The sequence below is a fragment of the Leptonotus elevatus genome, chromosome 2 (genome assembly GCF_054856555.1).
Source record: "Leptonotus elevatus isolate MCC_2025b chromosome 2, RoL_Lele_1.0, whole genome shotgun sequence".
In the NCBI taxonomy this organism is placed as follows: Eukaryota; Metazoa; Chordata; class Actinopteri; order Syngnathiformes; family Syngnathidae; genus Leptonotus; species Leptonotus elevatus.
Window position 1 is genome coordinate 4,797,258 of NC_141240.1, and position 25,925 is coordinate 4,823,182.

The 25,925-nt window shown below is 42.7% G+C and overlaps 4 protein-coding genes across 5 annotated transcripts; 1 reads left to right on the plus strand and 3 right to left on the minus strand.

The window, feature by feature from the left end:
• Positions 1 to 107: 107 nt before the first annotated feature.
• On the minus strand, positions 108 to 6,088 carry ndufs1 (NADH:ubiquinone oxidoreductase core subunit S1). Its single transcript, XM_086067223.1, has 19 exons — positions 5,942 to 6,088; positions 5,139 to 5,215; positions 4,960 to 5,051; positions 4,693 to 4,800; positions 4,532 to 4,608; positions 4,351 to 4,432; positions 4,145 to 4,275; positions 3,879 to 4,064; positions 3,677 to 3,811; positions 3,501 to 3,615; positions 3,164 to 3,309; positions 2,962 to 3,090; positions 1,942 to 2,071; positions 1,700 to 1,860; positions 1,467 to 1,621; positions 1,214 to 1,389; positions 1,001 to 1,135; positions 481 to 553; positions 108 to 392 (listed from the first exon to the last, which is right to left on the minus strand). The coding sequence occupies exons 2-19, from the start codon at positions 5,209 to 5,211 to the stop codon at positions 301 to 303; spliced, it is 2,196 nt and encodes a 731-aa protein (XP_085923349.1). The 5' UTR covers positions 5,212 to 5,215; positions 5,942 to 6,088; the 3' UTR covers positions 108 to 300.
• A 173-nt stretch (positions 6,089 to 6,261) lies between these two features.
• Positions 6,262 to 9,214, plus strand: unc50 (unc-50 homolog (C. elegans)). Its single transcript, XM_086067228.1, has 6 exons — positions 6,262 to 6,396; positions 7,003 to 7,274; positions 7,357 to 7,477; positions 7,550 to 7,689; positions 7,939 to 8,046; positions 8,149 to 9,214. The coding sequence occupies exons 2-6, from the start codon at positions 7,007 to 7,009 to the stop codon at positions 8,283 to 8,285; spliced, it is 774 nt and encodes a 257-aa protein (XP_085923354.1). The 5' UTR covers positions 6,262 to 6,396; positions 7,003 to 7,006; the 3' UTR covers positions 8,286 to 9,214.
• On the minus strand, positions 8,432 to 15,206 carry LOC147178235 (inosine-uridine preferring nucleoside hydrolase-like). Its single transcript, XM_086067227.1, has 8 exons — positions 14,559 to 15,206; positions 13,943 to 14,124; positions 13,691 to 13,870; positions 13,240 to 13,351; positions 12,593 to 12,729; positions 10,915 to 10,992; positions 10,671 to 10,787; positions 8,432 to 10,596 (listed from the first exon to the last, which is right to left on the minus strand). Exons 2-8 carry the CDS (start codon positions 14,117 to 14,119, stop codon positions 10,444 to 10,446), a joined length of 954 nt encoding a protein of 317 aa, XP_085923353.1. The 5' UTR covers positions 14,120 to 14,124; positions 14,559 to 15,206; the 3' UTR covers positions 8,432 to 10,443.
• Positions 15,207 to 15,368: 162 nt separating this feature from the next.
• Positions 15,369 to 20,602, minus strand: LOC147178236 (inosine-uridine preferring nucleoside hydrolase-like). Of its 2 annotated transcripts, XM_086067226.1 has the most exons (9): positions 20,500 to 20,602; positions 19,734 to 19,914; positions 19,474 to 19,653; positions 19,296 to 19,407; positions 19,077 to 19,213; positions 18,905 to 18,982; positions 16,850 to 16,966; positions 16,686 to 16,772; positions 15,369 to 15,826 (listed from the first exon to the last, which is right to left on the minus strand). In XM_086067226.1, the coding sequence occupies exons 2-9, from the start codon at positions 19,911 to 19,913 to the stop codon at positions 15,770 to 15,772; spliced, it is 948 nt and encodes a 315-aa protein (XP_085923352.1). In that variant the 5' UTR covers position 19,914; positions 20,500 to 20,602; the 3' UTR covers positions 15,369 to 15,769. The 2 variants fall into 2 exon arrangements, with proteins under 2 accessions (XP_085923352.1, XP_085923351.1); XM_086067225.1 differs by lacking the exon at positions 15,369 to 15,826 and having other exon boundaries at positions 16,534 to 16,772.
• Between the last annotated feature and the right edge of the window lie 5,323 nt (positions 20,603 to 25,925).

A 25,925-nucleotide genomic window follows, 5' to 3' on the forward strand; every position in this document is an offset into this window, starting at 1 on the left:
GAAATTAATTGTTTCGTACACGTACAATTTTTTTTTTGTCACTGGTATATGAAAAAGTAATTTGTAAATTGAACACATTTCAATTAAATAAATTACTCATACAACAGTCTGGATAATATTTTATTCATTTTGTACATTTTTCAAGCCCTACCCCAACAAAGCTTGTTCTCAGGAGTGAAAACAATTAAGGTGGCTACAACAACAAGGACACATTTAAATTAAATGCTGCAAGACTGAGTTTAGAGAAGTGTGGATTGTTTCAATAACCCGAAGAGTGTATGGATGCGTGCGCATTGGTGTTTAACAAATGGAGGGCTCGTCGACAGCAGCAGCGCCCTCTGTGCTGGCTTTTACACACTTGGCCATTGTCTGCGAGGCTCTGCTGATGGTGTCTGAACAAGAAGGTGGAGAACAGGAAAAAAATGAACTTGGGCAGCTGGATTCTGCTTTAGCCTTTCCAAATGTGAGTATTGCACATACCTGTCATGTAGAAGTCCTTCACTGAAAGTTGAGGCGGTATCAGAGGAGCCGCAATTAAGTCCTGCTTCACTCCCTGATGAAGAAAGGTTTAAGTGTAGGTGTGCATATTTTAGAATTGCAGCAATGATAAACTATAATACTCAATGTGAAAACAATTCATAGAGCTTTCCATTTGGGTTTGTTTGTTAGCAGGATACTTCTTGGCTAAAAGAGAATTGGAAACACAGCAGGTGCCAATATGATTGCGAGAGTAGAACAGTACCAATTGGTGTTATACTACTGACTTGTGTAAGTAATTTGGCGCCTACCCTTATCCAGATCACATAAATGGATGAAATGAAATGCAATTGGTTAAAATGTAATTGGATGTCCATTCATGGATCACTGTGCTCTGAAGTTTTGCATTTTCATGTGTGTAAATCTGATGTGTCCAATTTTGTTCATGTCATACTGATGACTGTGAAAAGGGCTCAGAAAAGCAAATCTAACATACGATAAAAAGCAATACAAGCACGTTTACCTTAGCGAGTTCGTTTGCTTGCTTAAAATAGTTTGCCTCTTCCACGTCATCATACCGCACCAGGTTTGGAGACACCTCGGCAAGCCTGGATCGAACCTCATCTAGCGAGTCGTAGGGCAGCGTCACACCTGCCAGCTGCGGGCACACAAGCGCATCTCTTTGAGTGGCTGTGAACGTTTGCTTGAATTCAATATTGCGCATCCTCATGCTCACCTCCGCCACAGCTCTGATGATCTTCCAGTCCTCTCGGGCCATTCCCGGCGCCGTCACGGCTACCTGGGTTTGTTGGCTCCTACCCTCTGTGTTGACATATGTGGCATTTTTTTCTGTGTACGCAGCACCGGGGAGGATTATGTCCGCCATTGTTGCGCCGACATCACCATGATGACCTGGATGAATTTAAAAGGGATTCAAGTGTACTCTGGCCTTACTTAGTGATGTGTTGGTATGGTGAGCGTGGATTTACCCTGGTAGATGATGACACTGTCTTTAGGAAGGTCAGCTCGGGTGATACAAGCACCATCAGCTCCCAACAAGAACAAGACTTTAGGTGGGTTCATCCTGATGGCATCCACACCTGCCTTGTAGCCCAGGTCCAAAGCAGCTACTTGACTGGCCACTCTGCTCAAACCCAGAGAAGCTCAAATTTGACACCCAATTCAATCGTTGCCATAGCTGTGCGTCATCTGCCTTTTGTACCTGTGCAGCACATTAAGAACTTTCCACCCTTCCTCCACTCCGCTACTGGTTCTGGCATTCTGAGCGATGGTGGACGCTGAGCTCAAAATGGCAGCACCATCCTCTCTCTGTAGAGCGCTACTGCCTACTACAACAACCGGACGCTTTGCAGCCGCAAGGACCTGTGGGCGAAAAAAGTAACCAGTGAGCAATGTATACAGCTTGGTGACGTTTGCGACCCCTCAACTGAGTAAGATTGTTACCTGGCAGAAGGGATGTGTTCCATTGGCCAGCTCTTTCAGCACAGATGTCTCCTCTCCAAGATGGTCATACGTGTAACTCAGGTCGATATTGTGACCAACCAGGGCAACACGCAGCTCATTATGAAGCCAGCTGGATTAAACAGAGACAATAAAGCATGGCAGAGACATGTGAAAACAGTCACCCAGTGTTGACCTGCACTATTTGGAAAAAGTTAGTGATATTGGGCTATGGGGTGAAATTTTAGTCCATCATAACCTATACAGGGGAACTTAATTTGACCTTCTCTGAACATGCTGTTCTCTATCATACTCAACTTCAGATGCTGGCTCGACTGAGCCAGTCCGAATTGCAAAGTCACGGTTGCCAAAAATGGCTGCAAAGTGAGCCTTCGTCGCCAGATTATTACGCAGACAACAACTGCATGCTAAATATAATTCATCACCAAGACACTTTATGGCATTGTGCCATTATATCGTAAACACTTTTCGGAATATGGCACATGACCAGGCTTGATATGTAGCTAATGGTGAGTGATATTTTTAATCATTTGTTGTTGTCCATGCTGGACTTTCAAAATATGCCTTAACATGGAAACAGTCAGTAGCACAAAAAAGTATATGAATGTGTGTGTGTATATATATATATATATATATATATATAAATATATATATATATATAAATAAAAATAAATATAAATATATAAATAAATATATATAAATACATAAATATAAATACATATATATATATATATAAATAAATATATATAAATATATATATAAATAAAAATAAATAAATAAATATATATATCAGGTAGTTGTAAAAGTGCTACAGAGACTGGAAGAGTCACAGCAAGACATAGAAGTGGACATCCTTGGGAGGGAATTCAGAAATCCTTATTACAAACACAATCTACTTACCTTTGAAAAGGCAGAAATTAGGATCCAATATAATTAAACTGTGTAGGTTTAACTAAAGTTGCATGTAAAAGTTGAATGTGCTGGCAGCTAATGTGGTTTTACCTCTTGCGGATTCTGGCGTTGAACAACGGGGCTTCATAGCGTGGGTTAGTCCCAACCAGCAGAAGCAGGTCACAGTCCTCAATGCCGGCGATGCGCGAGTTCAACAGGTAGTTGGACCGCAAATCGGTGCTGAGGAGTAGGAACAGGGGGAAATAGATGGAGACACATGGGAAGCTCGTGCTGTTGTTTTTCTACTACATACCCAGCTCCAGCCATAGGGAAGACTTCCTCAGTGCAGAGGCTTTCCGAGTTCAACCCGTTGAGGAGATCTTTAAGCGAGACGAGAGCTTCAGCATCTGCCATGCCTCCTGCTATGGCCGCCACTTCGCTGCCCTGTATACTTTGCATCTAAACACACACAGAGTGGATCTCATGTCTGCCATGTTTTGAGTGCGACCCAGAAGTTGTTGTCACGCCATAATATTAGGGAGATCTCTTAAATAAACATCGAGGAGCAAGGCGGTTGCAAATGAATTATGCCACACTCATGAGAGGTGATGGATTCTTCGGAAGGATACTGAGCAAGCAATAACACTTACAGCTCCAGCGACACGAGTCAGTGCATCCTCCCAGCTGGCTGGGGTCAGCTGACCTGACCCATCCTTTATCATTGGCTGAGTCAAACGTTGCCTCTTCAGACCATCATAGGCAAACCTACAACAAACAAACTCTTTTTTCCCCTCTTTTTGTAAAACGGATGTAGCAGGGATTTTACCTGGTCTTGTCTGAGATCCATTCTTCATTAATGTCTTCATGAAGCCTGGGCAGCACCCTCATCACCTCATCTCCTCTTGTGCTCACTATGATGTTACTGCCCACGGCATCCAACACGTCAATTGACTCAGTTTTCCTGCAATGTAGTCAACATTTCAAATGACTGTCTTCTTTCATGTCAGCACACCTGTAATGTTACCTACCTCGTTTCCCATGGTCGTGCGGTGAAGGCGTATGGCTTGGAGGTGAGTGCGCCGACAGGGCAAATATCAATAACATTTCCTGACAGCTCAGACATGAACATTTTGTCCACATAAGTCCCAATTTGCAAGTTGTTCCCTCTTCCTGTTGTTCCCAAGTCTTCAACTCCAGCAATTTCACTGGCAAAACTGTAAGAAAACAGTGTTGAATGTATTTGTTTGGAGCTAATACTTACATATGATCACATAATTTCAGATGTCTCTGCTACCGGACGCAGCGTGTGCACTGGATGCAGCGAGTCATGATCGTTTTGATGAGCGGTCCAATGTTCTTGTCTTCCACTGCTCGCTTCTGCTCTGTGAAACGACTGCGGTCGGAACCAAACTGCATGGACTGATCCTGGAAGCACCGCAGTCAAATGTACCGATCAGTAAAAATAATTTATTAAATTTTTGTTTCCTACACAATAGTTACCTGCAAGTCACACTCTCCTCCCTGATCGCAAATTGGACAGTCCAATGGGTGGTTGGCCAACAGGAATTCCATCACTCCCTCTCTGGTAACACAAAGAATCATTAGGTCTGTTTACATCCAATTTGAAGACCGTTTAGCAGCTACAGTTGGACAGATTTTTGCCAATGACTAAAGCCTGCACCTGGCTTTGCGAGTCTTCTCTGAGTTTGTGAGGATATTCCAACCCTTCATGATGGGCATGGCACAGGCTGCCACCGGCTGGAGGCCGAAACAAAGTTACAGCAGCAATCCGGTTGTCAAGAGTCTGTGTAGATTTCTTACAGCTCAAGTGGACTATCTTACCTTTGGAACTTTCTCAACCTCAACTAGACACATGCGACAATTTCCAGCCACTGAGAGGCGCTCATGGTAGCAGAACCTTGGGATCTGGATTCCTGCCTTTTCACAGGCCTGATGGGGAACAGAAACAAAATAATAAGAACATAAAAACACATACTGTACGGTAGCTGCTCAAATACCGGAACGGAGTACTGCTCAAGTACCTAGTTTGACGTAGTAAAGATGAGTTGATAACTGCTACTACTTAGATTGATTAATTACAGTATTTACCTGTAACACAGTAGTACCAGGCTCCACCTCCACTGGTTTTCCATCAACAAACACCTCCACCATGTTGCTAGCAGAACGCGCGTTAGCCCGCACTAAAACAAATGCACATATTTACATCAATATAATTTCCATTAAAACCTTAATACATAAACCAACACACACAGTCAAGCTAAATTTACCGGTGTAGGGTGGAGCCAGGCTGCCCTTAGAGGCTCCGGCCAAAGCTCGGCCAACATTCGGCAGGCGCAGCATGATTCTTCATGAAATAGGGAATAATGTTAAGCTTTATTAAAATGACAAAAATCTCACAGCACAATACCAAACCAAAATGAGGAAAGTTATGAGCTTTTCTCAATTTACTTGTTCAGTGAGAATTCTGGGCCTGTTTTGAACACAACGCTCATAAACACGGAGGAAGCCGTGCCTTTTTTACTGTATGCATGACAGGAGGATGTTTACATCTAATGGAACAGCATTTCATTTTTCTTTCTGTCACTTGACGTCGTTGGCATAGACCGGTGAACATAGATAAATACTTAATTAACAAATAATACATTTCGTACAACAAATGAAACTGGAATAATTTCCCAAGGCACTCCGATGATCTCACGAATAAAAAATAGTGTGCCGACTAGTACATTACTGTGCATCTATCACTGTCAACAAAAACCTACTGTCAGTGACAGGACGTACAACAACACTCAGAAAAACATTTAAGATATCATAATCTGCCTTTCGGGTACATGCTAACATTAAAGCACGTAAAACATGGCATTTTATACGCGAGAAGTAGCTAATTAGTGACATGAAGCAACCAAAATGACACCTTGCTGGAAGGAGAATGGCATTAGCTAAGCGCGCTATTCAAGGACATAGTGTTATAACAGTTTTTCTGGGGATGGCACGGGATATCACGTAATTACATTGTTTTACAAGCAAGATTCTAATATTTACAAAGTTATCGAATTTTTCCAAATCTAACCTGTCGCTATTTGGCCTTCTGGACCAGAACAGCAGTGAATAAATTCTTGCAATCCACAAGCAACGACGTAGTTAGCGGAACTAGCTAGCCCTTCCACTTCCGTTTGAGATGATGCCTCGAAACTCACATTAAAAGTAATTTTGCCATCTAGTGGACGAACCAGAAAAAGATTAGACAACTGTTATCTGATAATATTAATTACATCTAATCATTATACGGACACATCATTTCGATATCTACCGTTAACTTGTGTATATAGGTCTTGGTAAATCGTTCTTGACTGAATGTGTACTGGCGTTGTTTTGTTAGTCACCAACTACATTACCCATAGTGCCCTCTCGTTATTACCGGAAGCGTCTACGTGTTCGGTTTCGCGACACTTGAAACATCACAAACAGCTACACGAACTAGCAAGAAAAAGTTGCTGTCCTTTAGGAAAGGGCAGACACAAAGAGGTAAATATATGCAGAGAAAAGTAAATATCATTGTAACCGCGTATTCAGTCTTTGTCAGCATCACTGGAGCCTTTTTTTTAGTAGTTGTTAGCAGGAAGCTAAATGTGTCTGTTAGCTAGAGCATGTTAGCATGATTTTAAATGAGGAAAATATTATGTATAGTGATGTTAACATTACAACTTAGAATTCATTCATAGATCTTCTTTCTGTCTGTCTGTGAAGGATGTAGGGAACACATTTGCTGAAATTAACAAACTCCATATTGTGCGAGATTTGTGTTTACATGCTACATTAATGTGTAGTGAAGTGTAAACGGATTGGTTTTATGTTTGAAATAACATTATTATTATTAATTGTAATTAAATGTGTTATTTTCGATCTTTGTGAACAACACCGTTTGATTAAGCTGCCTTTTTTTAAGTGCTCAGTCAAACTTGAGTATGTCTAGCTTTAGATGCATCCACACAGCACAAAGCACAATCTAGTTACATTTTGTTTCTTGATAAATTGCCGTTTGCCACTGTAGTACATGTACACACACAAAAAATAATAACACAAGTCCTCTATACTGAAAGAACGTGCTTCTGCCATCACTGTTATTTTTAGGTCCATGTTGCCAACCACCAGCCAACACAGCAATGGTTCCCTCAGTTCGAGGGATGCTGCACGTCACACAGCAGGCGCCAAGCGCTACAAGTACCTGCGAAGGCTGCTCCATTTTAGGCAGATGGACTTTGAATTTGCGCTGTGGCAAATGCTTTATTTGTTCACGTCCCCGCAGAGAGTCTACCGCAACTTCCACTACAGGAAACAGACCAAGGACCAGTGGGCCCGGGATGACCCAGCTTTCCTGGTGCTGCTCAGCATCTGGTTATGCGGCAAGTCTGGCGTCACTTGATGACGTTACATTGTAAAGGCAGAATGATTCATCTTTGATTTTCTTTTTTTGTATACATGTAGTTTCAACAATAGGCTTTGGTCTGGTGCTGGACATGGGAGTTCTTGAGACATTGAAGCTTCTGCTGTGGGTGGTTTTTGTTGATTGCATAGGAGTGGGTCTCGTCATATCAACCCTAATGTGGTAAGAAATGCTGATGCAATAACTGCTATATATACTATTGCTGACCATTGACACTAATGTTTGTCTTTTCAGGGTGATAACCAATAAATATTTGCTGAAACACCCAAGTCGTGAGTTTGATGTCGAGTGGGGTTACGCTTTTGACGTCCACCTCAACGCTTTCTACCCGCTCCTTGTCATTCTGCACTTCCTGCAGCTGTTTTTCATTAACCGTAAGTTAAATAAGTAAATTAGCGGTTCTCAGTGAAAAGTTAACCTATTGTGGTCAGAATCAGAAAATGAGTTTTTCCTTTATTTTCACACTGAACTAGAAGGACTAATAAGACATTTGATAATTTTATGAGAAATTATATCTAAATGAAGATGTTTCAATCATAAATGGTCAAATAAAAAGGCGATTGTAAGTATATTTTTGGGGAAAAAGTTCCATTAAGCTTTATTTGTGGTATTGTGTGTTTCAGATGTGATAGTGACGGAACTGGACTGGTTCCTTGGATACTTTTTGGGGAACACCTTGTGGCTGATAGCCATCGGTTATTATGTCTACATCACCTTCCTGGGGTACAACGGTGAGGCCTGGTTCTATTTGAAATACATAGTGTGCATATCTAAAAAGATGAAACCTGTCTGTATGTCAGTGTGTGTAATGTGTTCAAAACGTGTTCAAACAGCTCTTCCATTCCTGAAGAACACAGTGGTGCTGCTGTACCCCTTTGCCCCCCTAGTGCTACTCTACATTCTCTCCATCTCACTGGGTTGGAACTTTACTCGAGGTCTCTGCTGGTTTTACAAATACAGAGTCCAGTAGGAGCGGTTCGATGGAAGCCGGACGTCGGTTTGGTTTGCACACAGCATCAAAATGGCAGGACTGATTCTGGCTCTGGAATGACTTCATTTCTTTTCTGTGTCAGATCTTCTCTATCTGCATGCGCTGACATCGCAGGGACAAAGGAGGAGATGAGCTATAGCTTTTATTATTTTTGTATAATTTGTAAATACAGTTCTGTGAGTTTGTAATATATACATGCAAAGAAATGAGAAAACTTTTGTTGTGCTTTTGTTTTTCTTAGTCAGAAAAAAACCCACTGCTTCAAATGAAAACATGAAACAGCCTTTACTTTTTTCTTGAGGGACACATTCCAGAGATTATCAATAAAATGTTTTCTTGACTTTCAACATACAAACAACATACTTCTTCTTGTTCATCTTATAACAGATACATTACAACCCACATCCATCAGGCCATAACACTTTTCACAGGGTTGTACTGGTAGCAGGAAGGATGAGAAACCCTCCTGCCCCCCCTCTGAATCTCCCCTCTACTTCACACTGCTATTTTTCAGTAAAAGTAACGGTTGCTACTAATTTTGTCCACTGGAGGGCTCACTGACGACCATTTACCACTTAACCTGGCATTCTAAAATGGGCTGCTAGTGGTTCAACACCCGATACCAATGCACTTGAGAAGAGGGAAAGACGCCAAGTTTTAGGCACAAAGTAAGCCTACTTCACATAAAATGCTGGGCCACCTTTGCATTGTGAAGAATACATTATATAATGTTGCAAAATATCAGTCAACAGCTTCAGTTCCAAAGAGGTTGATTTGGTGGAATGCTTTTGGTTTTTTTCATGCACTGCCACGTTTTTATTAGTGCTGTCAAACGATTAAAATGTTTCTAACTAATTGCACAACATTCAGTAATTAATGGTTATTAATAAAAATTTTACTATTTTCTACTAAGCTTGTAACAGATATTTGTTTGAGGAAAATCTTGGAATTAGCGGCGACCGTGGCTCAGGGTGTAGAGAAGGTCGTTCAGTAACCAGAAGATCGACTGTTCGATCCCTGCTCAACCCAAGTCACGTGTCGTGTCCTTGGGCAAGGCACTTCACACACATTGCCTCCAGTGCTACTCACACTGGTGTATGGAAGGTGCAAATGTTTGGTGGTGGTTGGAGGGGCTGTAGGCACACACTGGCAGCCACGCTTCCGTCAGCCTGCCCCAGGGCATCTGTGGCCACTTAAGGCTTACTGCCATCACAGTGTGAACATGTGAGTGCATGAATAATGTATCCATTCCATTGTAAAGCGTCTTTGAGTGTCTAGAGAAGCGCTCTATAAATCCAATACATTATTAATATAAACATCATCAAATAGAATGTATATTTAGATAAAAAAAAAATTGCTAATAGCTTTCTTTAGTTCTTGAATACATTTGTTTTTCTGTAAAAAGACAACAACTGTTGAACGCTGTCAGAGCTCACGGTATGGTCCTTTTTAAGTAAACTACCACTGAACAAATCACAGGGGCATGGAAGCAAGAGCCATTGCCCTGCCTCATGTCTCCCCCCACGACACACCCGATTTGATGAACAGCATCGTTATCAGGTTTCTACAATGCTTGCTGATGAGCTGATCATTTGAGTCAGCTGTGTTGGAGGAGGGAGACAAGGAAAACAGGCAGGACAGCGGCTTTCGAGGACCAGCGTTCCCTACCCCTGACCTAAAGCCTCATCACAGTACATCCCTTCACACATCTTGCCCTAAATCGTCATGCCTAACTCATCTTGTGCAAGTTGGAGCTTCTCTAGCTAACTTAGCTTAGCGTAGCTTGCGTCAAAGCACGTCTCTTATCAACACATCGCTAAGCAGTGATTGAGTGTGAGTGTAAAGCGACGGGATTATTGATGGAAATGTTTACAAAAAATAAAGAGCAGGCAAGTGTGACAATCGCGGCAGGATCATTTTCAGGATCAAGCAAGAGACTGCCTGCACAAGTCGTATGAAAATGTATATGAAAATCAAATGTTTACTTTAAAGTTAGTATAGTGCTAATATACATCACCTTTCGCAGAGGTGTGCTTATCACTGTCAGACAATTTCCAGAAAAAAAAATCACCTGGATAACACATATTTAACATAACCAGAATCTACTACTGCCGCAACTTCTAAAATGATGGCTAAGCTACTTCAGTGCATTCATCAGCAGTTGCTTAAACACTTCCTGGTCGATTTTCTTCAAGATGGTGACTTTATGCTCCTTGTGCAGAAGGTCAAGGTAGTCCAGGACCATCATGCCTCTGGTGTTTTTTCCCTCCAACTCCACCGTAACGGCCACCTGCAGCAGCGACACCACAGATTCTTCACATCTTGTCTACTCCACGTTCTATAAGAATTGAAGAGAGCACTTACCTTCTCGCTTTCTGTCACCACGTTGTCACTGATTGCTGCAGCCACAGCGTAGGTGTCACACGTGTTGAATCCAGGTCCTGAAACCAGCTCCTTTTGATACCGGTCTGTCTGAACCATCTGCAGGGTTAACATGTAAATGTGGGATGTGTACAGTCTCTTCAATGTCCTAATAACAGAAGCTTGAACCTGCTGAACATAGTAGTGACGACTTATGTGCACTGGTGCCTCATAATATAATTTTTACCTTGCGGGTGTGAGCATAGATAGTCTCCATAAAACGAGCCTTTGGTGTATTTTGGGCCAGCCAGGAATCACAAAAGGACTAGGACACAAATGTACAGTCAGATATGATTTACATGGAACAGTCATAGAAAAACTCTCCCTCCCTTTCAGAAATCGCCACACAGCAAAATCGCCAGTGTTAGATCTAACACTAGAAAAGTGTTTTTGTTTGTCCACACCTATGAGTGTAAATCTTACACTTTTCAAAGTGTTATGCTTTTTTCACACGTAACCAGTGTTACTCCAACACTGTATAGTGTTAAAAATCTACACTTGTAAACACTCAGTAGTGTTGAAAGTACTCTACACTAGTGTCAGTGTTAAACATTTAAAGGGACAGTAACTGTGAAAAATCGACTTTTTGGAGCTTTTAGCAGTGTTAAAATGCTAATTCCTCACCAAAGTGGTGTTCCATTTGCCCCTCAATGAGAAATTTTAGGTCATTGTGCTCTCCAAACACCAGCCCCTCCCAACCTGAGAAAACGAGCGGGTGCTCACTGTAAGAAATCATTAGGTGCAGACCCACCCCCGCATCACCTCTGTGAACTAAACGCACAAACTAAACCCACTTTCTCTGAACCCTCCATGGGATAGTGACAAAAGTAGTCTTTATCAGTAAACATTCTGTCTAAATTAATTCAAAGCAATCAATTATCCTTCATATTTGCAATGCTAAAGTGCAATGACAATTGGCCGTCTTAAAATCACGTTCTGGCTAACTGTGTAAACTACAAGTAAAACGTTTGTGCTGGTGAGACAAACTGAACAAATACTATAGTAGGTAGTGCGCTCGTCCTTTAAGCAGCAGGTCCCCAGTTCGTGACCTTCTCAGGTTTTTTTTTCTCCTTCTTCTTTCCTCTCTCTTCTTCCCTCTCCTCCCCTCCTCCTCCTCAATTTCTTGCGGCAAGGAGCCATTTTGTTTCAAACGTTTATTGAAGAATTGATGGAATTGCGTAGGCCATTCAGAGGAGTGTTCAAACGCAGAGCTCCAGCCGGTTCACCGGGGGCGCGGCAACTGAACCCGCCGTTTTACTTCCGCGTTAGAAACCCCCCCAGCAAAACACCTAATATTTCATTAAAAAATTACATCGCCATGGTGTCAAGGTCAGATTTAACCATTATATGCCTATAGTTAACTGTGGAAGGGCTTAAAATAAAAGATCTAATCACTTTAATTCTGCAAAACTACACTTAACTCTAGGTGTTGAAACACTTATGAGTGTATTGCACTAATGTCAGTGTTAAAAACTCAAACTACAGTTTACTCTGGTAAACAGCACATCATTTATATAGCGTTTTTCCTTACTACTGATGATATGGCATCAGGAGCAACTGAGGGTTTAGTATTTTGCTCAAGTATAATTTGACATAGTCACACTGGCCTGGGATTGAATCCAGTTGGGACATAACCACTCTACCACTGAGCCACGCCACCCGAACAATCATCACAAATCATCCGGTCAATTTAACACTCAAGGTAGTGCTATTCCGGTTACACCCAACATCCACCCCAACACTCAAGGAAATTTACTCTGACCGTTTTTATCCAAACAGTGTTAAAATAACACTGCATGTTTGATCGAACAGCGGAAATTTAACACTGAGCGATTTGCTGTGCAGAAGTGACATAAGCTCCTCACCCACGGCAAGCTGTTCCTGCAGCTGAACTCCCAGGAGGCGATAGTGGTAGGACACGTGTAGCGTTCCAAAACAATGTAGGCGGCCTCGGGGTCAGCCAGAAAGTTAAATTCTCCACACACAGTTGTGTTCCCCCTTGCTACATAAATACATAAGTGTCTGTTAGAACTGGGCAATAAATCGAATTAATTCGATACATCGCCATTTTAAAAATCTCATCGTTGAAAATTAGCTAAATCGTGAAATCGAATTTTGTCTTCTGGATTATTAAAAAATGTTGTTCTCATGTACTGTTACATTCAAATGTTATTGTGAGTTGCAATTTTGCACAAGTGGCAGAGAATGCTGGATGGGTGGTTTACAATAGCTACCAACTACTCAATTGTGGCATTTAAGCACAAACTATGAATGTTAAATTTATGCTAAAACTAAATTTAGAATCAGTATACATTATTGTTGTCTTAACATTTTGCACAGGAATTATTTTTGAATAAATGAAACCTTTAAATAAACATTTGTTGGGTTTTGTAGATTAAAATCATAATCGTCCTGAACGACTTAAATTATTTTTTGACCATATCGCCCAACCCTAGTGTCCGTCATCCTGAACATTTGTTGGGCAGTGCAAATTTCATCATTGGTCATTTACATTCTATGTTTCCTCCCATGATGTAGAGACCCTTCAGTCTGGCAGGCAAGGAAGGATCCATTTTCACAGCGAGGGCCAGGTTGGTGAGGGGTCCTGTTGCAACCAGGATCACCTGCACACGCAAATGGTAAATTGACTGCTTTTTATATTATGCATTTGACTACACCATATGGTGCCTAAAGCGCCTTACATTCACCCGTTCAGACACACGTTCACACACGCACACCAGTGGTCGGCTGCTGCAAACCAGTTCCACTGGGAGCAAACCAGAGTCCAGTGTCTTCGACATGGTCACCAGTGATAAGGCTCGAACCCACAACCTCATGGATGGGAGACGGCAACTCTACCACTGAGCCATGCTGCCCCACACGCAAGCAACATAATGTTTCACAAAAGCAAACAAATGGCATTTCTTTAGATTCTTTTTTTTTTTTTTTTTTCATCCACTCACCTGCCCAGGATTTTGCTTGGAAATTGAAATGATAGCCTCCACAGCATTAGTCTTCTGCACCAGTTCCAGACCTGGAGCATCTGGATCAGGGGCATCACCCAGCCCATCCTTCCCGTGAAAGTCTCCTGCATGTATTTTGTTGCCCAGTAGGGGCTCCTCGAAGCCAGGATACACCTTTATCTGTGATGCATGACATTTCAAAGTTTGACCCCAAAGAAGAGGCAACTACTTAGCATGCAAGTAAATGCTCACATCCAGCCTGTTGCACATTTTCAAGACACGGAGAGTGTTCTTCAGGGCGTTCTGGAGGGGAGTGTTTCCGTGAGTGCAGGTGATCCCCAATATCTCCACGCTGGGGTCTGCCAGGGCCACCATGATGCCCTGAGCATCATCCACCCCTGTGTCCACATCAAGGATCAGCCTTTTCATTGTATCTAGAGGCAGCAGAGGGAGGAGACTTGTACATGTCATAAAAATCCTCCATTGTGCACATTCACAGCTGCTACTAATGAACTCATCTCGTGGAGCTTTAATACAGGTGAGTTGCTCACAAGAAGCTCTGTGCTATGGCTTCTCGGGGTCAAGTTTGTGTTTTGTTGGTAGTAAAAAGCAACCTTCCTGCTGTATTTTCAGGAAGGAATGTTGCTAGTTCTGATAGCGTTTACAGGAAACCACCTATGGTAACGCAAGAGACCTCCAGACCTATGATGCAAACAAAACACATTCAACTTCAAAACAACTCTCACAATTTACTGGAAGTGGCAGTTTTGTTTTGCTTTTAAATCTATGCCAATTTTGACCAAAGATATGTGTTAAGTCAACCAAGAGCTTGAAAAGACAGGTCTACAAAAAGATCGACTTAACCTACCAGGCAAGGTTGTATGATGGTATGGAGACTCCTCAGTCAGGAAGTAATGCTTTCCTGTGTTGCAAGCTGCTTTTTATACATGCGGTGAAGTTGGGGTGTGGAAATGTGGGAAGGGTTGCACAAGAGCCACCAACCAGTAAACAATGCCTCATGGTTGGTGAGGACAATTTGTTTGGCAAAAAGATCAAACCTGAAACAGTTTAATAAAGTTACATAAATTGAGACTCCACCCTTGTCACCATGTCAGAGTTGCTTTAAAAGTAACATGAGTAAACCACACCTTAGGTAAAGAATGTAGGGGCAACTTAGCACATGTCTGACATTCCTCAAAACCACAATGTTTTTCCCATTTCTGAACGCTTTGCTATGCTTTTTGTGAGAAATGTAATATCTGTTAAACATGTGCTTTGTTTTGCTGTCAAGCCACAAAGTTTTTATTCTTTGGAGCCGTCATATGACTCTTATACTACTGCCTCTGGCCAGAGAAGGCGCCAGGCAGCTGTATTTCAGACTTTTCAGTAATGGTCCATTGCCTCTGCCTGACTGCCACGTCAGCATGTAAGGCCTGGCTCTCGTTCCCCATGTTGAACAGAATTACAGCCAATCACTTTTGTTTGTGCTTCCAGAACATAAAGGTAAATGCGTTAATTTTATTTGTTGCTGTAAGAGGATTTTGGGAAACATCTTCTATGGTAATGTATGCTGGTGTACACTGCTCTTACACCGTGTTACCTCGGATAGACTCTGGCTCACCCATGACCCGAATTAGAAAAGTGCTATAGAATAAGTTTTGGCTCGGTATGTTGTGAGTTATGTACGAGAGGTTACAGCTGCAGCTGTGGAAAGCGCTATAGACATAAAGTTGAATTGAGTTTTCTTCAGGCTAACTCATACCAGAGCTGTTTGAGTGCAGCCAAGAACGAGCACACATCTGTTTTGGTCACATAATAACCACACCCACATAGAGTTCCTCAGTTAATGACTTCAAAGCGGGGCTGGAGGAAATTCCAGAGAAAAAGAGTCACTTTAAATGTTGCATCTAAAGCACTCTCAATCAAAGCCAAAAGATAGTAGCTTTCTGTGTCGTGGCAGGAACTCATATGTGAAGCCTTGGGCTTTGGCACTGCAGGGTCATGGTTTAAGTACCCATACAGACAGAAATTTCAATTGAAACCTTAAAACATGTTAACCCAGCTGAGATGTTGCAGCGGTCAATGAGGAATCTCAACAGCAGATTTCAGGAATGCATTTGTACGGGAGGACACCATCTACAGGACGCCATTTAAAAAAGAAAAGAAAAGAAAAGAAAATTACATTATTGTTTCTTAAATGGCAGGTTTCAATTACCATGAATAAAATATTTTTTCTTTCATCACTCTTGGTTTTATAGGACTGTTAAAAAGTTCCCGTTCTTATGTATTTATACAGTACAGGCCGAAAGTTTGGACACACTTTCTTATTCAATGCATTTGCTTTATTTTCATGACTGGTAACTTTGTAGATTCTCACTGAAGGCATCAAAACTCTATATATTTTTTCTGTATAATATATATATATATATATATATATATATATATATATATATATATAAAGCTTAGTTGATCATTCACTTTAAATTATTACTACACTAACATGAGATTGAATGTCCTTGGTCAGTTATGTACACAGCCACAATCCTAACTTTAAGAGCATGTGCTTAAGTTGTCAGTTTGTCGCTGTCATTTTTTTTTTAGTCTTTCCCTTTAATTTTCATTTGTTTTAATTATTTACCATAGATATCACAATTAAGGTGTACCTGTAACAACTTTTTTTTAAATAAAGCTTAGGGAGTTTTCCAAAAAAGATTCTCCTGCAGTTCACTTTTAAAATGCACATAAAAATACCAGTGGAACATCTAGAATTAATAAGTGTACAAAGGAGGGACCAAATTTCAGTTTGTTCAGGCAACATAAAAAACAGCAAAAGAAAAACAAAATACACAAAACAGAAAAACTGTCTTTTTTTAATTATTTTTTTATTGAGCAAAATTATAAATTCCCATCTTGTCTGTTGCAAAACACCCTACTGGAGTGAATTGATAAGCATATTCTTGAATTTCTCCAAGTCGACTTTCTTGATGATGGTTACCTTGTGTTTCTTCTTCAGCAGGTCCATGTAGTCCAGCACCATCATGCCTCGGGTACAGGCCCCGTTCAGCTCCACTGTCACAGCGACCTGAAGGCCCAGCACAAGCAGTGGCTGGGTGGATTTGTTTCCATTTCAAAAGAGAATGAAAAGCAACTGTTGTTCACCTGCTCACTCTCTGTGATGAGTGAGTTATCGATGGCAACGGCCAGGGCATAGGTGTCGCAAGCATTGAACCCTTTTCCCGCTGTGATTTCCTTCTGGTAATCTGCAGACTGAGATTTCTGCCATTGCATGAAGAGTGATAAAATGCACTTAGGTGATCAAATCCGGTTTGATGGGTGAGTTTATTTTTTATTTTTTATCGCTTTTCTAGAAACTCAAAGACGCTTTACAATGGAATGGATACATTATTTAATCACACATTATTATTTGTTTAATCACACATTCACACTGTGGTGGCAGTAAGCTACGTAAGTAGCCACAGCTGCCCTGGGGCAGGCTGATGGAAGCGTGGCTGCCAGTGTGCCCCTCCGACCACCACCAAACATTCGCACCTTCCATACACCAGTATCAGTAGCACTGGAGGCGAATGTGTTGCCTTGCCCAAGGACACGACACATGACTTGGGGAGAGCAGTAATCGAACAGCCAACCTTCTGGTTACTGAACGACCACCTCTACACCCTGAGCCACGGCCGCCACACGGCCGAGTTGTATGAGCTTAAAGGGGAAGTCAATCTTAAACATTTCTTGCCAAAATGTTACATGTGACCTCACAAGTCTAAACATGACATTCTGATTAATATTACATTTGTGGAATATGAGTTGTGAAGCAAAATCCAGCTGTTTTATCCATCTCAGGGGGGCGGCCATTTTGCCACTTGCTGTGGACTGAAGTAGACATCACAGTTGCTCAGGGCTCAGGTAACAACCAATCACAGCTCAACTTTAGAAAACAGGTGAGCTATGATTGGTTGTTACCTGAGCCCTGAGCAACTGTGATGTCATCTTAAGTCGACGACATCAAGTGCCAAAACGGCCGCCTTCTGATATTAATAAAAACTGCTGGATGTTGCTGCTTAACTCATATTCCACTAACGCAATATTAACCAGAATAGCCTACCATATTTAGACTAGTGTGACTGCATAGAAAATATTATTGTCAAGAATTATTGGGGGGCTTGACTTTCCCTTTACAGGGGACAGTGTATGGAACATTGATTTTTTAAACAGAGGTAGCAAATCCAGGTGCAGAAAGTAAAAACGCTGCCACAGTTTGGCTTGAGCCCCATGTGCTATCTCCCCAGCTAGCTCCCCGGGTGCTCGTTTACCTGCTAGGGTGTGTTAGATTATTAACATTGTTTTTCTGTTTCAATTTATATTTTTCAAAGTGTTTTTGATTTTAGTTAGATATGTTACAACTGTTCCCCATATGTTAGTTAATCTGTAGTCTTTTGTTCTTATCCTAAGGAAGTAAGGTTTCTGAGTCCATTCATATCAAGAGTTGTAGGGAACTGCATATCAAAGGGCGTTCATAAATATCCCTGGAGCCAGGTTTACCCCCAACTGAATGTAAGATAACCTAATTGTATTTCACTCTGCTGACAGGATGAAGGGGGGGTCTAGACTCGAAGACTCTTGTCGTTTCAGAATTAATGGGGGGATGCGACATATGGTATTGGGAGGGAACTGTTTTTGTATAAAATTGATTTCCAACACTAACTTCCGGTTAGCATTTGAATTGGATCCTCCCTCCGCTTTTAGCATTAGCGCTAGGCTGGCGATGTTTTAAAAACGAAGCGTGTTTTATATTTTAATATACAGTGGGTGTTGTTCTTATTGTTGTGTGTTTAGTTTTACAGTTAACTCCAACTGTGATGTCATTAAACAGCTTAAAAGACGCTCGGGGGACAACAGAATAACATACGCTACACACTTTTGGATCAGAGCTGTTTGAGCCAGGTTCTAAAGATGTCTTTCAGACTCTGAAATAAAGCTGGCAAACTTCTCCACGAGACTTCAACTTTGAATTTTATTTGAACACGCAGAAATCATAAAATTGATTTCCAACAGGTGCTAGCTAGCTAGCAGAAGGGGCCAAGCCAAACTGTGGCAGGGTTTTTACTTTATGGACCTGTATTTGCCACCAGTGCTTTTTAATTGTTCGATGTTTGTGTATAAAAAGTGGTTTACAATCAGGAGTGTAACTTTTACTCTTACCGTCCTGGAAAGGCATGAAATGTTTTTCATGAAGGCAGCTTTCTCGGTCTTTAGAGAAAGCCACTGGTCACAAAAAGACTGAGTAGGGAAGATAAGGGGCGGGGGGTGGGGGGGAGTTAGTCAATGTAGAATGAATGTACTCCAGTGCAAATTGGGACTCCATTGGGCTTACCCATGACAGGCTGTTACTACAGGTGAACTCCCAGGAGGCAATGGTGGTGGGGCAGGTGTAGCGTTCCAAAACAATGTATGCAGCCTCCGTGTCGGCAACAAAGTTAAACTCGCCACATGTTGTGGTGTTACCCCTGGCTGTACACATCACACAGCATGTCATATGCAAGAGATCATCGAAAAAAAGAGCTTTGAGTGCATTTAGGAAAGGATAGACTACAGTCAATGTTGCCTCCCATGATGTACAGAGCCTTAAGCTTCTTGGGAAGGGAAGGGTCCAGTTGCACTGCGACTGCAAGGTTAGTCAAAGGTGCTGTGGCCACCAGAGTCACCTACGGACAATTAAGACACGTCCTGCTATGACTCTAGCAAATGAAAGCTAGCTTTGCTTGTCTTACCTCTCCCTGGTTCTGCTTGACCATTTTGATTAAGGCCTGGACTCCTTTTTTCTTCTGCACCAGTTCCAAACCCGGAGCATCTGCATCGGGGACGTCACCCAGCCCGTCCTTCCCATGGTAATCGCTGGCATGTTGTTTGTTAGACAGGAGGGGATGCGAGCATCCCGCGTACACTGGGATCTTTGGATTGAACAGCTTATCAACGCTCCAAAGAATTTACGTAGAGTAGTTGAATTAGAATGAAACCTGTAGCTACTTACATCCAGCCTGTTGCACACCTTTAAAACCCGGAGGGTGTTCTTCAGGACTTTCTCAAGGGGGGTGTTGCCATGGCAGCAGGTGATGCCAAGTATCTCCACATCGGGCGCTGACAAGGCCATCATGATGGCCTGAGCATCATCCACCCCTGTGTCCACATCGAGGATTAGCTTCTTTTTCATCCTGCATTCAAGCACAAGAAATCAGTTGTTTGATGGAACAGTGAGATGGAAGGGCTTTATGTTCAGCTGATAAGTGCTAAGTGTCATGGATACAGATATGAGAAGTAGTGTGTGTGTGTGTATATATATATATATATATATATATATATATATATATATATATATATATATATATATATATATATACAAACGTATTTGAAACAGGCATAAGTTAAAGCTAATTCACTTAACCATGCATGCATGTTCATGTGTATAAAGTGTGAATGCTGACAATGGAGAAAAACAACCCTAATGTAGAACAGGACACATAAGGAATCCCTTTTCTGCCAGTAAAAAAAGAAAAAAAGGTCATAGAGGACACCTGTTTCTGTGCCTTGCGCCTGTAAACATATATATATATATATATATATATATATATATATATATATATATATATATATATATATATATTTTTTAACTCTATGGTTATATATATATATATATTTTTAACTCTATGGAAAAAGTATATAAAAAAGCAATATATAATACACAAAGGGACACAATATAATTAAAAAACACGATTTATTTAAATGACAAGACAACTCACCTGGGGCGAAGTTGTTGAAAGATGATCTGCTGTTGCTGCCTGTAACTGTGAGAGGGACTCTCTGGCAGGACAAACTTGCAGAACCTCTTTATAAGAGACTCGATGTTCTTACACAACAGGCTCCGCCTATGCTTGGAGGCATAAAAATGTTGTTGTCTTCCCAAAACTCAAGAGTTTTAGAACATGTGAACATGAAATCACATATGCTGTAGCCTATTTGTTTTTATGGGATCAAAATACCGCAACTGTCTTGGAGGTATCATGCTTAAAAGTAGAGTTTATGAAATCACCATTCAACAGTCAGCCATCTGCACTGCAAAAAGTGTTCGTATTCGATACAGTATATCTCAGTGTTAGGAGACTCTAGTCACATGAATAGTACTTGAGTTGGCTCAGTCGCCAATTTTATGATTTGCCACTTGCTTGAACGACTTGAGCATCTTGGCATTCATGAGATTAGACTTGACTTTGACTTGAACTTCATGACATTCGTTTACATTTTAAAATCTATTTTTTAATGCTGTGTTTCTTTGTGTGTGTGTGTGTGTGTGTGTGTGTGTGTGTGTGTGTGTGTGTGTGTGTGTGTGTGTGTGTGTGTGTGTGTGTTGTGCGTACCACTGCAGCAAGTAGCATTGAGCTAGTATTGAGCATTGAGCAAGTGTTACCAGATAAATACATTTTGAATGAAGGGTTATCTTTTTTGATGAAACCATTAAAAGAGCGATCATCATTTAAGCGTAGACATCTATACATACAATAGACTCCTTTTTGAGTACTCTGCCATATTTGATGTGACAGGGCCCCTGTAAACTAATGCATGTCAAAGTCACTGAACTTCATGACGCAACAACCTACAAAGTGCACAGTCAAAAGCGCTCATTCACCCATCGACACATACTTTGTGGAAACAGATTGGCACCAAAATTTACTTATTTGTAATTTGATGATTATGTATGTTGCTTACGCTCACATTCAGTATATTGGAATATTTATGATCAGAGTAACAGTGTGACACGTAGACAAACAGTATTAAAAAAAAAGAAGCATTCTTCTAAATAATTTAAGTATTTATATTCATTGCATATCTAAGTTGCTGTTTGTTTAATTTTTAGAGGTGTAAATGTTAATTTCATTTTTAGAGATAATGCGCTGTAATGAAAAAAATGCGCTAAACAAAAATATAGACGCAGCACTTTTGCTTTGCTCCAAATTTTCGTGAACTGGACTCAAAGATCTAAAACTTTTTCTACGTATACACAGAAGGCAATTTCCCTCACATGTTTTTCACAAATCCGTCTAAATTTGTGATAGTGAGCATTTCTCTTTTATCAAGATAATCCATCCCACCTCACAGGTGTGGCTGATGATTGTTGCACAGGTGTGCCTTAGGCTGTCCACAATAAAAGGCCACTCTGAAATGTGCTGTTTTATCACACAGCCCATTGCCACGGATGCTACATGTGTTGACTGCACGCGCAATTGGCATGCTGACTGCAGAATGTCCACCAGAGCTCGTGAGTTTAATATTCATTTTTCTACCATAAGCCGTCTCCTAATGGCATTTCAGACAGTTTGGCAGTACATCCAACAGGCCTTACAACCACTGACCACGTGTAACCACACCAGCCCAGAGCCTCCACATCTAGCACGTTCTAGGCCTGCCACTCGGATAGCTGTTGCAACAATCGGTTTGCATAACCAAAGAATTTCGACACACACTGTCAGAAACCGTCACAGGGAAGCTCGTCTCCATGCAGTTGGTCATGGTAACCAACTTGAGTGAGCGAATGCTCACATTCAATGGCGTCTTGCACGTTGAAGAGGTGTTCTCTTCAAAGATGACAACAACCTGATCAACTTTGGGAAGTAGATGTTGCAAATGATGGTCACAGCAGATAATGACAGTTTTTCTGACACCTCAGACTTCCACAATAAAGCCACACTGCACATTTCAGAGTGGACTTTTATTGTGGCCAGCCTAAGCCAAACCTGTGCAATAATTTATAAAAATTGTATATTTGAGTATGAGGATATGATTTAGTATTATGATATATGCCTATGAATTTCATGTACATATGTCGCTGGCAAATGTGCGTATGGTGCACTTGTATATATGACTAGGTTTATACATTTCCTTTTGTTGAAATACATTACCTTATCATTTTATCAACATAAAACTAATAAGGGGTATGTCATGATTGGGGTCAGCTGTTTCTGTTTTCCCTTGCAGTTGCTGGGGAAACAGCTGGAGAGCGGATCCCGCCAAACACACCTGCTGCCCATTAGCTCGTCAGGCCAAGATAAAAGCCTGACAGAAGCAGCAAGGAGTGTCGGGTTATTACTCCGTGATGCTACTCTGTATCTCACACTACTCGCTGTTCTAGCCGCCCTCGGGCGTGATTTTGTGTTTCCTTGTTTTTGATTAAAACTAAGTTATCAGCATCACTGCCGTGGCTCTCCTACCTTCCTGCATTTGGGTCCTCCACTCCGTTTCGTGACAGCCAACTTCAACCGTGACAGATCGTGACAGAATAACCCGACCACAATGGACCCCGCAGACCCCAACAGCCTGTGCCAGGCCATGGCCAGCCATGGGCGTTTACTCGGACAGCACGAGCAATACTTCAGCGAGCTGAAGGAGGCAAACTCACCTTGAAGGTGGAGCGGAGGTCGGAAGACTTACGACCAGCCGGGGCGTCACCTGTCTCCTCCGTGTCCCGATCAGCTGGCAACTTTGTTCTTCGGGAACCCAATATTCCCCATCCTCCACGCTACTCTGGCGAAATTGGTGGGTGTGAACAATTCATTCACCAATGTAGCCTGGTTCTCGATCAACAGCCGCACACTTTCCCGAACGATGGCGCCAAGGTCGCCGTTGTAATGAGCCTACTTTCCGGCCAGGCGGCATTATGGGCGATGGCAGTCAGTAAAGCCAATCCAGAGCTCCGAGCTTCATTTCCTGCCTTCCTGGCGGAATTTAGAAACGTTTTCGACCACCCAGTAAAAGGGAAGGAAGCGGGCAGCCGCTTGCTGGACCTCCAGCAGGCCGACTTGTCCGTGGCAGAATACTCTATTTCCTTCCGGGTTTTGGCGGCCGAGAGCCGTTACGACGAAGCGGCGCTGTGTGGGATCTTTCGGCGAGGACTCAGCCCGCGAATCAAGGATGAGCTGGCGGCACGGGACGAGACGTCCCGCCTGGAGGAACTCATCAACCTGGCCATCCGCTTGGACAACAGGTTGCGGGAGCGGCAGCGGGAACGGGAGGAGGAGCGACGACCTAAGGCAGCAGACACTGCCGCTCAGCCGGTTTCGACCACGTCCGCGGGGCACTTCTTCGGCGTCTCGCCTTCCGACGCTTCGTGACGACGCCCTCCTGCGGAAGATTGCATCGAGCCTATGCAGCTGGGGGGAGGACGGCTCTCTGCAGCGGAACACAGGAACCGGTGGAGAAATCAGTCGGCCCGGACACCAATCGGCCACGTGTTCGGCCACGTGTTGGAGGCGGCCTGATAGACGTCGGGACGTCGCACCGGTTCCAGCCACAACCATTCAACCCCGACGCAACAACCAGTGTGAGTACTCCCAGTCCACGGGATCAGGTGACCCAAATGGCCAGTTGGACACTAAAAGGCTCCAATTGTCAGGAGAAATGACATGGGGTGGGGTGAATGTAAAGATGACGGCTTTGGTGGACTCTGGGGCTGATGATTGTATTGTCGACCCGAAAATTGTTAACATCTTGAAATGTCCGGTGATTAGACTCGAGAAAACCAAGGAGCTGTATGACCTCAACGGGCGCCTCTTGGGGGTGATTACACATAGAACAGAGAGTCTACATATGCGTTTATCGGGAAATCACGTGGAGACTAGACAGTTTTTCATTATGCCCTCCAGGTCAGCCCCAGTGGTCCTGGGTCTGACTTGGCTGGCCAGGCACAACCATGACATAAACTGGGGCATGCCTAGGTTAGAGAGATGGAGCTTGTTTTGTCACTCACATTGCCTGCAGTCAGCCGTAAACCACCACCGTAGTCCAGCTAAAGCAATAATGGAAACTATTAACCTAGAAAATGTGCCAGTAGAATACCACGACTTACGGGAAGTTTTTAGTAAAGACCGGGCCTTATCTCTCCCTCCGCATCGACCTTATGATTGCGCGATAGAATTGGTTCCTGGCGCACCACTGCCTAGTACACGCCTGTACCGAATAGCCAAGCCGGAACTCCAAGCCCTTAATGAATATGTCACAACGTCGCTGGCTGCCGGGCTTATTCGGCCTTCCAAGTCGCCGCTAGGGGCAGGATTTTTCTTCGTTGAGAAAAAAGACAAGACTCTACGCCCTTGCATCGATTTCCGTGGTCTGAATAACATAACAATTAAAAACAAATACCCATTACCGCTAATGGAGTCAGCATTTGCTCCATTACATTCTGCTGCGGTGTTTACCAAATTAGACCTTCGCAGTGCCTACCATCTGGTTAGGATAAGGGAGGGCGACGAATGGAAAACATCGTTTAGAACACCCATCGGGCATTTTGAGTATTTGGTTATGCCTTTTGGCCTCTCAAACGCTCCCGCAGTGTTTCAATGTTTCATTAATGATGTCTTGCGTGACATGCTTAATCACTTTTGTTTTGTTTATCTTGACGACATTTTGATTTTCTCTAGAAATCTAGCAGAACATCGACAACACGTTCGGCTGGTTTTGGAGCGACTGCTGGAAAACCGGCTATACGTGAAGGCAGAAAAGTGTGCGTTTCACACCAGTTCGGTCCAGTTCCTCGGCTATATTGTGGAGAGGGGTCAATTGAGAGCCGACCCGGCCAAGATCCAGGCCGTGGTCGAGTGGCCAACACCCACGTCAAGAAAGCACTTGCAGAGGTTCCTGGGGTTCGCTAATTTCTACCGTCGGTTCATCCGCGACTATAGCATGAAAGCGGAACCTCTGACGAGGCTGACGTCTACCAAGATTCCGTTTATTTGGACTCAGCAGGCTGAGGCCGCTTTTGTTAAATTAAAATTATTATTTTCACGTTCACCGGTTTTGACACACCCTAACGAGGCTCTTCCATTTGTGGTCGAGGTGGATTCTTCAGAGACGGGAGTGGGGGCGGTGTTGTCCCAACGGTTCCCGGTTGACCAGAGGCTGCATCCCTGTGCCTTCTTCTCACGTCGGCTCAACCAGGCGGAGCGCAACTACGATGTGGGCAACCGTGAGCTGCTGGCCATTATTTTTGCGTTGCAGGAATGGCGGCACTGGCTGGAGGGCGCGGCGGAACCCTTCCAGATCTTCACGGACCACAAGAACTTGTCGTACCTCCGGTCCGCTCAGAGACTAAATCCCCGTCAAGCGCGTTGGGCCCTGTTCCTGACACGTTTTAATTATATCATCACTTACCGACCAGGAGCCCGGAATACCAAGCCGG